The sequence below is a fragment of the Rhagoletis pomonella genome, unplaced genomic scaffold, assembly GCF_013731165.1.
Source record: "Rhagoletis pomonella isolate Grant_MI unplaced genomic scaffold, Rhpom_1.0 Rhpom_scaffold_03579, whole genome shotgun sequence".
NCBI classification, from domain to species: domain Eukaryota; kingdom Metazoa; phylum Arthropoda; class Insecta; order Diptera; family Tephritidae; genus Rhagoletis; species Rhagoletis pomonella.
In genome coordinates this window covers 1,045-17,246 of record NW_023462131.1, presented here as the reverse complement: position 1 = coordinate 17,246, position 16,202 = coordinate 1,045, and the positions used below count along the sequence as shown (strand labels likewise).

General features: G+C 36.6%; 2 protein-coding genes across 2 annotated transcripts; one reads left to right on the top strand and one right to left on the bottom strand.

Annotated features, from left to right (window-relative positions):
* Positions 1-1,735: 1,735 nt before the first annotated feature.
* LOC118754231 lies at positions 1,736-3,256 on the bottom strand. Its single transcript, XM_036489095.1, has one exon. The coding sequence runs from the start codon at positions 2,535-2,537 to the stop codon at positions 1,866-1,868; it is 672 nt and encodes a 223-aa protein (XP_036344988.1). The 5' UTR covers positions 2,538-3,256; the 3' UTR covers positions 1,736-1,865.
* Positions 3,257-10,622: 7,366 nt separating this feature from the next.
* On the top strand, positions 10,623-15,702 carry LOC118754230 (serine/threonine-protein kinase SIK3-like; the record flags this gene model as incomplete). The annotated part of the gene is given in 7 exon segments (XM_036489094.1): positions 10,623-10,684; positions 12,393-12,777; positions 12,867-13,122; positions 13,257-13,638; positions 14,832-15,027; positions 15,096-15,369; positions 15,435-15,702. Coding segments are annotated over 7 exon segments (1,823 nt in total), but the record flags the coding sequence as incomplete, so codon positions are not given.
* Positions 15,703-16,202: the final 500 nt, after the last annotated feature.

Below are 16,202 nucleotides of genomic sequence, written 5' to 3'. Positions count from 1 at the left end.
CTGCCTAAATTATGCTCGCATAGGCATCCTTTTAAGAGCGTCCACCGGCACCAATCGAAAATTGGAGCATCCTTTTTATTAAAGTAAATTTCCTTTGAACTAATAAAAGCACAAAAGTAAATCAAGTAATTTTTGTTAAATTAAACTCCCTTAAAGTATATTAAAAATTAAAACTTAATTTAAATATTCATGCAATTATAACTAAAATACACTAAAACTTGTATAGATATGCGAGAGTTACTAGAAATTTTGATAAAGATTGCACACAGTATAAGCGGACCTTTCAGAGCTTTTGAAAGTGATAGACTTACACTTAAGTTAAGGATGAGATGAGGATTTACAAAACCATTTTACACATTTTTTTTTGTTTTCAAATACATAGCTCAGAAAGCTTTTACGCAGAGTTCAGCTTAAAACGCGACAAATTCAAAACGGAGTAAATTTTGGAAGTTCTCAAGAGAAAATTTCTCGGCACAAAAACTCTATGAGCTTTTGGGGCTTTTTGAGCTTTTGAGACTCTTTGGACTTTAAAGATAGTAATTTATAGACATCAGACAGTTACTAGACCGGATGAGTCAGAGCTTAGGTCAGTGCTAAATTTAGAATAAAGTTGACGGCTTAGCAGGAATTTGGAAAAATTGTTTGACACGAAATTCTCTTTCAAAATACATAGATGCCTCTTGTATAACCGACCAAATAATTCTCCCTGCTCAGGTAGCTTTTAAGCTGAGTTCAGCACATTGTATTTGTAAGGCTGAGTCAAAGTTACAAGTTTGCAAAGTAAATTGCTTAGGGCACAATATAACTTTGAGCATTTGTGTAGCTTATTTAGCTTTTGAGACTCTTAAGCTTCTGTGAAGCTTTTTGAGCGTGTGAGACTTGTTAAGCTTCTGTGAAGCTTTTTGAGCTTTTGATACTTGTTATGCTTCCGTGAAGATTTTTGAGCTTTTGAGACCCGTTGAGCTTTTAGTCAGAAAATTATTATTTATTTTGCTAGCTGATGCATTTTCAAAATAAAATTGATACTTTTTCATATTTCCCATTGCGCGACTGCGAATACCAATGGCGTGTAACTTACAAATACCAAAACACAAACCTGATTTAAAGTTGAAGGTCACGCGCGCATAATTCTTCTAATCAACATTCTTTAATTCTGACTAAATTTTTTATAATCTCCTTAAAGATTATAAATAAGTTTTCAGTGAAATTTGTTGTTGAAAACTGAACAAAGAATAATATTCTCATAAGCAGATACCCCCATAACCAGAAAGCCCAAGAGTTTTAAGTGTGTAGTTATTATTTATATTACAACGAAAAGCCTACTTACATCACCAGATCTCGCAGTCCATTGATTATAGAAAACTTATTAATAAATTGCAAAAAAAAAATCTCTAATAGCCCCGTCAGAATGAGTACTTTGCGTACGTGACGCCCAAAGATGCAACTGACAGTTGAGTAGACCGTATAAGTTTGCATAGAGAACGTCAGATTGGCAACCCTTGCGTCGACGGACTCAACGAACGTTGGCCAACTCTCAACATTTGACGCAAGTACGTCCGTCACTGCTGACAGTTGTATTACCCTAAGTTTATAAAAGACAAGACACTTGATAATATATATTATTTGTCACATTATTTGAATAAAGTAGACGTCCAGACATTAAACAGGCTTCGAAAATTTTAAGTCAGTGACGAAGACAATGAAAACGTTGGAATATTTAAATAAAAAATGTATCTGATTTTTGGTTGCAAATGCAGCACCTTCATTGTGGCGCCGTTCTACATTCCTTTACGTTACGTCAGTTTCATCCTTGAGCGTCACGTATGCGCAAAGTACTCATTCTGACGAGGCTAAATATAAGCCCCTCATACTTTCACAAGCACATCATTATTCCGCTCCAATGTCTCACACTCTTCGCGTAGCTTTTCAAATTCATTTTGATTTTTGTCACATAGTTGCATTAGCTGCGTATTGATCGTAATAACACGTTCGCGTAGCATCGGCAAGGTGCACTGTCTCAATCGGTCCGGTTGTTGGACATCTTCTCGTATAGATTTCACCTTATCGCGCAATTCCTGCACCTCGCGAAATGAGTTTTCACGATATACCTTCAAATCCTCTTCTAATTGCACTTTCATGCATTCGATTTCATTAGCCAATTGCATTGCTTCAATGCCAGCCGGTGGCTGCGCAAACGCTGTGGCGCCATTGTTATTGTTGGCACTAGCCGGTGGATCCTCGTAGTTAGCCGGATTCAATTTCACCTGACTACATTCGAGATACTTTTGTTGGGTCTTCAGGCGCGTCAGCTCACAGAGTAGCGTTGTGCAGGATTTCTTCTTAAGCAATGTGTGTGCGTAAGTGCTGGTGTACCTAGTACCTGCACCTGCTGCAGCAGCACCTCTCTGCGATGTCAGTGTTGCCGCCGGCGTCATCGTCGTCATAGTCGTAGTCGTCGTTGGCGCGGTGCTGACGCTTTGTTTACCAGCCAACGCCTTTGTTGCCGCCGGCTTCGCATTGTTGTCGTCGACTTTCATGCTAAGATTTTTTGTTGATGCTGCCACGTGGGAATGCTGGCTGTGCTTTTGTGACGTGGATTGTGTGGCTGTCCTCCTTGGTCGATGTACTTGTTTGAACAACTTGTACTTTGGTTGCTCGGCTGCTTCAGTTTTGTCGCTCAAGGCGCTTTCTGAAACTCAACTAGGCAGAAGCTGACTGTCGCTTGGGTGCAGCGTGCAGCGCCTATATACATGTGCAGCGTACACCTTATTCAATCGTCCACTAGTTGTGCTCTTCTTCTACTTTCAGCAGGACCTCTTACGTAGCCCTACTCGTAACGACACTTCATGCACTACGTAGCTATTTAACTAATCGACTGTCTGTGGCTGTCGCTACTACTATTGCGTGTTATTTACACCAAGTAATCAAACGTGATCCAGTTGCCACCACCAACCGTCGCCAACACCGCCGTCGCCGCAGCCTTTTTATGCCTTATTTGGTTCAACCAACGCAGGCACGTTCCCCTCCCACTTGTATCCAGGCTATGTGGTTGGTAGCCGCAGTTGCTAGCCGCAGTGTCCTAGAAAATCAACTGCAATACTTTCCGCTCTCCCGTCCAGTCCGCCAGTCACCAATCTTCGTCGAGCCGCTTGGTTGCGTTGCGGGAATGTGTTGCGGGTAGTTTAATCGATACGCGCGCCTCTGGTAAAGCGCTGCTATTGTTTGCCACCTTTTTTATCGTGATTGTTTTGCCTATTCTATTTTTTTTTTTTAGTTTTTGTGCTGGTTTTTCTTTGCTTTGTTTTGCTTTTACTCCGGGGTCCTTCCACTTCTCGCTATGGATTATTCGCTCGCTATATAGGACTCCATGCAATTTTACCCGCCTTCTGTCGTTGCACGGTTTCTGTTATTGTTACGTTAGCTCACCGCTATCTGCTTCCTGCTCGCCGCCACCATACGATCTGTATTTAAATGTATAAAATTAATTGTTTTTGTTTTTGCTGCTCCTATGCTCTGATTTGCCCTCTGCCAATGCGCTCATCTCACTAGCTCGCTCACTCATTCGCAGAATGCTGAAGAACTAACGTCAGCCGCTTTTGACTTGGCTGGCATGGCCTGACCTGATTGCTTCCGAACACCACAGCGCGAAAGTTTTTAATCTTCTCTTTCGCTTTGATTTAACGATTTATTGTTTTTTGTTGTTCTCTTTACTCCATTCATTTTAAATTCGTGTCAAAGGTGACTAAACTTTGTGTTACTTTTCTGTTGTCTGGAGACCATTCTAATGATTACATAATATCTACATATAAAGAGTTTTGCAAAATTGTTATCGATATACATACATATTTACATAAGTAATACGTCAGATGTACTTATCTATATTACGCAAATAATAAAAATACTTTACAACTTCTTGCAGACAGCAAAAAACCAACAATGTTGAGTAAGGATAGGCAAAATGGTCCGTTTGTGACCTGTCACAAGGTACACGTTGACGCTCTTCCTGAACTTAGTGTTTTCTAGTGACGTCTGCTTGGCAACCAGGGTTGCCACTTTGGTAAATTGTTGCCAAAATTGGTAGAAAAAATTTGGGTTGGTAAAAAGGTAAATTTCTTCTCATTTTGGTAGATTTTTGATGAACTTTCCGTTCCCGATTTATTTTTCGTAGTTATCTCTAAATATATTATAAATTTCTTTGCATACTTTTTATATAATTACATACTTATAAATGTATATCGATATAAAGCGAACATATCGCGCTCCATTCAAAACTAATTTTACTGGAATCCCGAGGAGCTTTTGATTGCCTAAATATTTTAAATGATTATTTAAATATAAAGAAAAAATTAACAGGTATGTAATTACGCACTATGATTGATCGCAAAAAAAAATTAAATCAAAGCCATTTTTTATCAATGGTAAAAAATAAAAAAAAAATCAACGTGAATTTTAAGCAGCACATTGTTGGCTATAATCAAATAGTATTTGCTTTGAAACTCCATACCTTAAATTGTTCTACAAATTCCGAGTAAAAAATTTGAAATTTAGACGAAATTTTTTGGAATTTTTTTATATGTTGTATATTGTTTGAATCCCCGATTTTTATGAATTCGGTTAAAGCAGTAAAAAAATTTTACTCGAAAAATATTGCCAATATGAGAAAAAATCACTTTTTTGAGTCACTGTATTTGTCTATAATAAATCGAGTTGAAGTTTTTCAAATAATGAGGTTTCATTGTTGCCTTTAGTTCCATCACTTCCGATTTTGGTTGAAAGAAACTGAGAATATGCCAATAATATGACTCAAATACCGTATAACTAGTTAAATAAAAAGTTCTTAAAAACAATTTTAATTCTTATTGAAATAACTAAAAACAATATATAAAAAACTATAGTTTTAACAATATATAAAAAAACTATAGTTTTAATTAAAATAATTAAAACAATAACAAAACTATAGTTTTTATTAAAATAATTATAAAAAAGTTATTGGTAGATATTTCCCAGATTTGGTAGATTTTTTTCAAGTGGATGGTAAACATTTTTTTTCGTCAGTGGCAACCCTGTTGGCAACGATCAGTATGTCGTTCTCTAGCAAGGGATCCTGAGCACTGTTGTCCGATTAGCTTTAAAATGAGTTCCGTGGCCGCACCCAGCGGTGGAGTTCATAGTGAAGCCATTGGCCATACCGCTAGGATAGACCGGGCAATTATCTCCAGCATCGCTCCTTGTCAAGGAAAGAAAAATTCCAAGAACTTGTATTTGTAGCAACTAACGACCTTGACGCTCTCCTTCCAATCGAGTTCGGGCATCAATTTCATGAACCGGGCATCCACAAGTAGCCAGTAATTTGGCGTTCAATTCCCTTTATCCTCCACTTTGTCGGTGATGGCTTTCTAAAGATCTGTCTTCCTTTCTTTCCCATTTCGAGAAGGACGATGGATCTCTCTTCCTAATTTTCCTAGAGAACAAGTTCGATCTCCCGTAGCCGTTTCTGGTCTTCTAAGATAGGCTTAACTCCCCGGAATGGTTCAGCGAGAAAGAACATCTCTGCTTCGGAGCCAATGTCATTGACGTGACTTGCCTGCGACAACGAATATTCATCGCCGAAAGCGCTGCTGACGGCGCGACTTTTAAACTGTGATCCGATTTGCTGAGGTTGTGTTAATAAATGTACCCAGTGATTAAAATTAACCGAGGGTGAAGGGTAAAGCGCAAGCACAGTGGGAGAAATTTACGGTATTACGGCACACCAATATTAAAAAAAAAAAAACAGGTTGAGTCAGTTTAGCCAGCTCGGCTTTTCTTACACAAAATACTCTTTCAAAAAGTCATTAAATTAATTATTTAATAAGTCTCAAGTGCTCTCTATTTTTTTTTTTTTGTAATATGTAAGAAATGTTACCCTTTTCTAGATTAAAACCAGTAAAATAAATAAATAAAATAAAAGGGCTGAACTTTGGCTTATCCACCTCGCTCTTCACCTGACTACAGTAAATATCTACTCTTATTTCAAGCAACTTTACGGTCCCTGGACAATGTAAATGCATAACAGGCGAACTTGTCAGGAAGACGGCCTACCTGTTTGACGTCAACTGCTCTCAGCATTAATTTCCTACGAATCATTACTTAAACCGAATATCTGGTCCATTGCCGGTCTGGATGATCTGGCCCAACTTCGACAAGAAAATGTCAAACTCATTTATTCGCCTCGCATGTCCCCTGCTCATGCAAGTGATGGAAATTACAATTATAAAGCAGTATCTCTGCCACTGCCACTGGAGCTAGAAGATGCTCATTTCACCTTTACTTCTTTGGCTGTCGAAGCGCAGCAGGCACTCATGAAATCTCCCGTTTGGCGATCACTAGTACTTGAAATCTGAATACGTTTAAGTTGTTTCGTTTCGAATGATAACCTTACCTTAAAACCACTGCAAAAGAATCTTACAGATTTTACGTCATACCTTAAAAGTGTACGCATACCGACACACATACCCAAATACATAAGTACACCTGTGATGTCGTAACACATCCTCGCTGCATTCTTTGACTACTTCTTCCCTCAGCCAGTCGATTTGTCAGTTCATTTTGTTACGCTATTATTGTCGTGACAATTCACGACCTGACATCATTGCCGTTGCATTGGAAAATTATGCAAATATCCATGCTGCAGTACTCGTAAACGAAGGCTAAAAAAAAGGTATCAGCCGTTACTGTTTTGATTTAACCATAAGGTTAAGTATAAATGTTTGCATTGTTTGTTTTTTTTTGGCTGCAGGTACAAGAAAGTGTCCTTACCTTACAAACCAACAGTATCCGTTTAGAAAGTGAATTTAAAAATATTCCTTGAATACTTAACTACAACACACTGGCCACTTCTAGGCCACCAGTTGGCCAAACATGCAGGTACTACTTAGCTACATACGATAATGTATTGTATTTGTGTATGTACTTATTTAGCTGTGTTTAGTGAAGGCTTTTAAAGTTTGCCAATATATTTTAGCTCCCCCGTGAATTATTTGAGGTTACAAGTGGAACGTGGAACCGCCTTTAGAAACTTTATCGTTCAAGTAGAAAGACTAGTCGGGTTGCTAGTACATACATATGTACATACTTTTTATACATATATTCGGGTTTGTTTATGCATATACTCGTATGTACATATATGTGCATACACATGTGCATCTAAAAGTTGGTAGCACGTTATAAAACCTCTCTTGCAGCCAGAATGTGAATCAATAAAATAAAAGGACAAATTTAGCTGTGCTTTAAAAAGTGGCGCGATAATAAACTTGCCTATGTATGTACATATGTATGTATGTACATACGTATAATACTCTTATTTTCACATGCAGTTCAAACTATTTGTAGGCAATTTTGCAAAAACATCTTTACCAAAGGTATTATTACATAATTGTCCTCGTCATTAACTTTGCATTCGTCATTGTCGACGGAATGTCCTGCGGTAATAAATACTGCACACAAACATACACTCAAATATTTGTACATACATATATTCATTTTTATTGTAAGTTAAAAATGTTTGTCGCTTACTTAAAACAAGGTAAATAATCACCTGGTCTGTTTATTTCTTTAGTTTGGCGTATTAAAAATTGTACTTATACATATATGTACATAGTACATTAGACCGTATCACCTTAATATCAGTAAATTAAAGCTTGCCAAATATCATAAAAATTTTTCTAAGGAAACCCCAATAGAACTGCATATTTAAAAAAAATATATTTTCCAATGTTGGTGTCACCAAAAAATGTAAAAAGGCAAACCTTAGAGCTTCGGGCAAAAAACACAAAAAATTCTCGAAATTTTCTTTGCAAAAATACGCTAGACTCAGGGATGAGTGGCAGGGCCAATTGTCCGTTCATTCAAAACCCATTGCGCTTAAAAATAGGAAAATCCCGAAGTTAAATTTCATCGCATTTGGATATTTTTTAAATTCCTAAATTGGAGAAAAAAAAACAATGCCGGCACATCGTTATATTCCAGCCGATTAATTTAAGTGACATTTTTGGCGATTTTTTGTTTGTTTGTTCAATCTTTATATTTTTTTTTTTAAAGTCTAGCATATTACGTGACCAGCATCACATAAATTCAAATTTGAAAAAGATTTAAAATTCAACAACGTACAAAAATTATCAAAATTCAACAAACTTTAACAATTTCGCCCAAACATTTTCTTTTGTCCAGCATGAGGAGACCTTTCGACCGTTTCTCGTTCCATTTTGGGCCCATAAGTTTCGTATTGCTGTAAGTGTGCGATACAGCGACCGAGGACAAAAGGTGTGATCGAAACTAAATGTGATTTTCGTAGTTTTGTTCTCAAAAACGCTTCAAAACCAAAACCAAAATGACAAAAAAACGTCGAGAACGTTATCAATGGGAATTATATAAGAACAAAATAATTAATTTAAAAAAAAGAACCCTGTGGAACGATTCGAAAGAGAACAAAATGCGAACAATACTTTCGGGGACATTTCTAAGAGACCGAAATGGGAACAAAAGTTACCGGTACTTTTTGGAAAAGAAGTAAACGGGAAATCTTTCGAAGAACAATTTGAAACTAAAGTCTCAGGAACTTTCTGACAGAGAACGAAACGGGAACAAATTTTCTCTGAACTTTGAAGTGTGAATATTAAAATTAATCAAAAAAGGACTGAAAGATAATTATGCAAATTAAGTCAACGAAGGACTTACGGCACGAACTTTTCTGGCACAGAAAATGAAACATTTTTCCGGCACAAAAAAATTAAAAAAATTTCTATAAGTGGACAGTCTACCCTAATAATCTTTAAATAATGTTCTATTCGTGTACTCGCTTATACTAACATATAATAATCAGTTTTAGCTGTTAGTTGAGTTATAGCTTTTTAAAATCCTCAAAATCCTTGAAATTTATTAGCAACAAAAAATAAAGCAAATATGTGAAAGAAACACAAGTAACGCGTACATGTGTATGTACTTGCAAACAACATCAATAATCACACAAAAAATGACAAAGTCATGTCACACTTGTCTTAAGGAGATATATCCATATTCATCTATTCGTCAGCTCATCAATTCATTGTCTGGCCGCTACCCCTACACGCCCACCATGCGCTACCAATTAACGCATTGCCTTTCTCTCCTCTTGTCTCAACGTTCTTGAGCGTGTGCAGCAAAATACGGCAAGGCCGTGTGCACTGTAAAACTGTCATTAGTGGCGAAATGTCGTACGTTTTGTATTGTTTTTCTCCTTATGTCTGCGAATTATACCGAGCATACAAATATAAATACCTATGTATGTAGATTAGGGTTGTCCAAAAAAATAAAGTCGAAATTTTAATGCTCTCACCCTTTAGGATTGTTCTATGCCGAAAAGAAAAATTATACCCTTGTTTTTTTTTTTTTTTGAAATCAAAACATATTTAGTGGTCGCTCAAAACGCTCAGAGTTTTGCATGTATTTTATATCGAAAAACAAAACATTTTATTATTATTAACTATTATTAATAGTACCCTTAAAAACCTCAAATCGGTCCCCTCGTTACTTTTTTTAAGTTTTTAGGGGTTCTATAAAAAATAGTTAATAATAGAAAATGGTTAAATAAACAATTGGATATTGTCACCTGTAAACTTGTTTTTTTCATATTAAATATTTACATGGAAAACTTTGACGCTTTCAGCGACTCTAATTTTTTTTTCAAAATAAAAAAACAGGGGTAAAACGTTTTCGATGTAGAATATACCTATACCTGGGGGTGAAGATTCAAATTTCGACTTAACTTTTTCACATGCATTTTTGGACCACCCTAATGTAGGTACATACTCGTATGTTTACGTAATATATGTTGGTATATTAACCCAAAATTGTCACTTAGTCAGTCAATCAAGTAAACAAATGAATACGAGTCGGGTGATCTGACGAAAAATACCATCAGAAGCAGTGGTAGAACAATTTGCCCTGAACTGTTGGTAGTGGGCCGTGTGTTTGTTTTTTTAAAGCAAAATGCCTTTGAACAATAATAACAAAGCAAAGTAATGAAATGAAAAATGGCAACAAAATTACTTTACAAATACTTAATCATTTCGCACAAGTTAATACAAGTACTTGTACGTGCATACTTGCTCGTACATCTGATGGTGGATGGTATGTGAATATATTCCAATTTTCCTTTCTCAATATGAGGAATTAAAAACTTATATGTGAACATTAGAAAAAATTTGCTCAAATATATAATGCTTGTTCATGAGCTGAAAATATGTTAATACAAATTGTTCGATTCTCTAATTAAATCAAAGTGTTTGGCAACATAAAGGATGAAATTTCTGAACGTCAACACGGGTTCTTCCCGGGGACGAATCAAATAGTGAGTTAAGTTAAAAATCAGGAACAACTGGATGTAATTTACACAGACTTCTCTAAAGCCTTCGATAAGATTACCCACACTATACTTTTGCGGAAGTTGAGGAGTCGTGGTGTTCATGGGAAACTTATAGTGTTTTTTTTGCAAGTTTTCTGTCTAATAGAAAACTATTTGTAAAATTAGGGAGCACTATTTACATCAAGAGTCTCTATTATTTATAAACGATTTACCAAATTACTTTAAGTTTGCCAAGTACCTAATGTTTACGGATGACGTCAAACTTTGTTCCACTGTACGCGATATAAAAGATGGTAATAATCTGTAAGTTGATCTTACCTGATTCACTCAGTGATATACATTTAACCATTTCAACCTCAATATAAACAAATGCTGTGTTGTCACCTTCTCTAGAAAGTCTAGCAACGTCGTATGTAGTTATAGTATCGATAGTATAACTAGAAGCACGGAAATGAAAGATTTGAGCGTTATTTTCGACTCAAAGCTGACAATTGCTAAACATATAGACTTCACTGTATCAAATTTTTTTGCGATATTGGCTTCATTTCTGAGGATACACTACGAATTTCAAAGAGGAGGTGAGGAGCCGCCTTGAGTATTCCTCATTAATATGGAGTTCATACTATGAATTATACTCAAATAAAATTGAAAGAGTTCAAACAATTTTTACAAAAACCGCCTTGCAGAAATTACCTTGGGAAAGTGTCCTTGCACGACAAAAGATACTATTTCTCTATAATCTTTATTTATAATGTTGTAAATAGAAACATCAACTGTGAGGATTTATCCAATTCAGTCAATATATATAATACTCCGTGAAATCTAAGGAATAATCATATATTGATAGGCAGAGTGCATTCCACTAACAAACCGATTACTGGGTGCGTTAGACTGTGTATTGATATTAATCGTAGTTAAAGGATGTTCGAGCCGAATTTGTATAGTATTTTTAATTAAATAATTAAAATATTACAATTAGTCTGTAAGAAATCAATTCTGTAGACTGAACTAATAAATAAATAAATAAAAGTACATTAGGGTGTCTCAGATTTTTTCTGCAAAACTCGATATGCATAACTTCTAAATTTCTTCCCTCTTGACCTTAATAATGCTACAAGAGGAAAACTCCCAAGCAAGCAGCTGAGTACTTTTCGGTTATTTTATTGATCCCAGCCTTGTAGAGCCACAAGGCATTTCAATGCAAATCTACTTTGAAAGCAGAATCTTCCTGATCTGTGAATTGCACTCCTTTAGAGCAGTATTCTCTGCTGAAACCGATCGTTAAGCTAGCCCTACGTCCATCCGAAGCAAGCTCACCATATAATGCACACTGAGTGGTTCGGACCGCCGAACTTAAATTTATAGGTGTTTAAGTTGGAAGCTTTTCGTTTTCGATTTTTCGAGCTCTGTGAAGGACTCCAGGCTCTCTAACAATTATTTTTTCCCCTTTATTTAATTACTCCTTAAATAACATTTTTTTCTGATTTTTATTTTACAAATCCAAAATATCAGTTATTTTTATTCTTTAAATTATATATCTTAGATAAAAGTTATTGAAGACTTTTATTTATAAAAGTAGTCAATAGTTTTGTATTTTTATATTTTGTTTAGTTCGATTGTACTTATTTTAGTAGGCTTTTATATTTTGCAATACTGTTTTATTCCATTTTGTTTAATTTATTTTATTTTATTTTATTTTATTTTATTTTATTTTATTTTATTTTATTTCATTTCATTTTATTTTATTTTATATAATTTTATTTTATTTTATTTTATCTTATTTTTTATTAACCTACTTCCAAAAAAGGAGGAGGTTATCAGTTCGTCGGAATACTTATTTTCTTTGGTTTATGTTACCGCCTAACTTTGGACCACATCAACCGATTTCGATAATTCTTTTTGCATCCGAAAGGTAGTGTCCCATACTATTCTGGTTAAAATCGATCATTGGATCATTGCTGAAAATTACTTGTTATTGAATTTATTGCATTTTTATCCCCAATGAACATAGTATTTCAGTGATCAAATACTTCTCTTACAAAATTTTTCTTCACTTCCAGGTAGCGATAAAAATTATCGATAAGACATGCCTAAATCGGGAATACCTAACCAAAACATTCCGCGAGATTTCCATTTTGAAATCGCTGCGCCATGCGCATATCACTCGTCTCTATGAGGTGATGCAGTCAGAGACAATGATCTATCTTGTCACAGAGTATGCGTCCAACGGCGAGATATTCGATCATCTGGCAGAGAATGGACCTATGAAAGAGCAGGAAGCGGCGCGCGTTTTCACACAATTGGTCTCAGCCGTGCAGTATTGCCATTCGATGGGCGTGGTGCATCGTGATCTCAAAGCGGAAAATGTTTTGCTCGATAAGGATATGAATATCAAGGTAAGAGTGTCGAACAAAATGCACACATATAGTAGTAATACTTACCTGAATACTAACAACCGAAACATCAAATCATTTTCGTTGCACAGCTCGCTGACTTCGGCTTCAGTAATCGCTACGAAGAGGGCAATCCGTTGACAACGTGGTGCGGTTCGCCACCATACGCCGCACCTGAAGTATTTCAGGGTCTGGAATATGATGGACCCAAAGCAGACATATGGAGCTTGGGCGTCGTGCTGTACGCGCTAGTGTGCGGTGCACTGCCTTTCAATGGTGATACGCTGCTGGAGTTGAAAGGACGCGTAGTTACTGGAAAATTTCGCATACCATACTTTATGTCACGAGGTAAGTTTAAATGTTAATTTCAATATAAATGGATTGATTGGAATGAATGTATGCACATATGTACATATGTAAATGTTTTCAAAAATTTTCACATTACTCTTTCTCTCCATTTTTGTCACTGTAACGTGGTTTAGACTGTGAGCACCTCTTACGTAATATGCTGGTCGTTGAGCCAGATCGACGTTATACATTAAAACAAATTATAAAACATCGCTGGCTAAGCGATTGGGCAGCGGAACTAGATGATTACGCACAACATTCCGACAGCAGTCCACTTGCGCGTAGCGACAGCAATAGCAGCTGCAATGCGCAAACGACAGCGACTGTTGCCAACCTAGATACGGAGATAATGAAGAATATGCTACAATTGCCTGGACTGACCGCCGATATGATTGCCGAGTCGGTGCATAATCATCGCTTCGATAATATATATGCCATTTATTATTTGCTTGCCGATAAGTTGCAGCAAAGGCGACGAGAACAACATAGAATGCAGCATCAAGCTGCCTATTCAAGGTACTGCATGCATAGTATTTAGAAACATTTTAAGTTACATATGCATACTTACTTATCAACAGATGTAATCATAAGTTTTTTTTTTAATAACATACGTATATATCTACTTCATTGCACGGTTAAATTCTGCTGTGGTTTAAACTTAGTTTAAATGCTCGAGGTTGCTGCTTTAAACTGAGATTAACCAATCAAATGTCCGCCGGCTCTTAAATATGAACGCAGTTTACGTGATATAAGTTTAAACTGGCCCTAAGTGAAAATATTCTGCCTTATCCTGAGCTTCGCCTGAAAAAAGAATTCACTTATATAACAATAATAATTGCATATTAAGCAAAATCAGTTCTGTTCATGACCGTATTTTTCATAATTTTACTATTTGTATTCTTACTCGATGATATAACCTGACTTCGTAAACATAGAGTGGGTTGGTAATATTTACTTTATGCCTAGGCTTTTGTTCCTGAGCAAAGCGTTATGGCTTAGGTAAACAGAGAATAAACAAAAATTATCTCATGAAAATTTCCACTGAAAGGCTAGAACCCCATAGACCACGCTACTTGGTAATCAGCTGATTCCAATACAAAATTATTCTAGTTTTTTTCGTCACGACAATTTGAAGACATCGTACGTTTAGGACCCGGTCAAAGTTCATCATCAGTAGCGAAGCCACAACTGGTCGTATAGCTGACTTAAGTTCCAACTGCCTAAAAGCTTCCCATACCACCTACAGGCAGCTCAGAAGCCATTGAAAGGGAAGTTGATTAATCTCGAATTTTTCACCATTTTAAAGCTGATCCCGAATCGAATTAAATAAAATGGCAGCTGCTCCCCTGAACTCTCTCTCTTAATTATGGCACGGAGCCACGTAATCTGTATACCCTACAAATTCACCTGACGCCGCCAACCTTAGGCTGGTTTCGCTTCAAAATTCTCTAATTTGAGGTCTATGGACGCCGTGGCAGTTGTCCTCAGCACCTCCGTTATAGGAGTACATACATATGTAAGGCAGCCGTACGTACAGCGCGTTTTCGTTATTTTTTTAACTCTGCTCTCCAAAGCAGTTTGCCAAGGTATTCCCTACATTTTAAAATTTTTATTACACTACAGCTGAATTTAAAAACTAACATTACCTATATATTTTAGAAAACATTTCAGTGAACCTTTTTAAAAAATATTTAAATGTTTTATTTCAGATTACGCAAAACTAGTATCACTACTGGTGTGGTCGATCGCTCTGAGCCAATCAAACAGGAGTCGGTCGATCGCTTAAGTCCACTTACCAACACCAATGCACTACAAAGTGGATTAGGATTTCATTGGAGCGATGTTTCGGTGGATTTAGAGAAATTCGGCGATTTCGAATTAGAATGTCTGGCGCGACCGAATGAGGTCAGTTTAGAATTTCCACAATTACAAAAGAAAACTGTTTTACATATGTATTCAATTTCAATTCATAGCCACAAAACCAAAATCAAAATCACCTGTGTGCCAATGCCGGTGGAAACGGCACTAATACGCGGCGACATACTGTGGGTCCTGGCGATGTGGCACACGAACAGGCGCTTGCCAATCCAAATGTGCCGCCAATCAATTTCAAGTGCACACCAGAGAATAAAGACGAGACTGGTGCCTACTTGCCAATGAACCTGCCAATGTTACAAAATCAACCGCTACACAATTTAACCATAAAGGATCAGCATCTATTGAAGCCACCAGTGGTGATGGGTGCCAGTAGGTTTTAAAATAAATATTCATATTACATCCAATTAACCCCTCGTTTGTGTATATTTTCTTAGGTTCATTTGGACGTCGCGCTTCTGACGGTGGCGCCAATCTACACATCTACTATCCTTCTTCGGTAAATAATATGCAACAAGTTGCCGGTCAAGCGCAACAAATGGACGCGAATGCATATTATATCAGTCCGAATGTGGCAAATCCTGCAGGCCTAAGCGGCGCGCCAACAGATCGTATGCTGGGTCAAGGTGTGGGCGAACAAACACAACTGCAACAGTTGGGTGCCGGCGATTCTGTGAGCGAGGAGAACAACGAGGAGATACAAAAGTGAGTAAAGTGTGGGGAAGTTGGGAAAGCTATCAAGAACTGCATATTTCTATTTTAAATACAAATACATACATCTATCTATTGTAATAAGTGTGTATGAACCTCAGAGAAGAATTTCTTATCTACACTTATTGGACAGCGTCGAAGCCAAAGCTCCTGACCACCTTAATTAGATACATATTTTCGGCCAATAGAATTATTTAAATAAAAATGCACTTTAAGGTTAAGACTACAGTTAATACGATTATAGCCTTTAGACATTACCTTCTGTGCTTCTTATTGACAATCTTCTCCCGATAGACTGATGGGTAAAGAACTTAAAGCTAGATCACAGATATTTGAATCAAAATTAAACAAATAAATGTTTGAGTCTCGGAAACTCAGTGTTAGCTCGAGGACCAAAGATATCTCCTCTTATGTCTTCTGCAATTTTCAAGCCGTCTGTTTACCTGTACAGCGTGTAAGCCGAGAAGTGTTTCTCTATAAATTGTCTCTACACG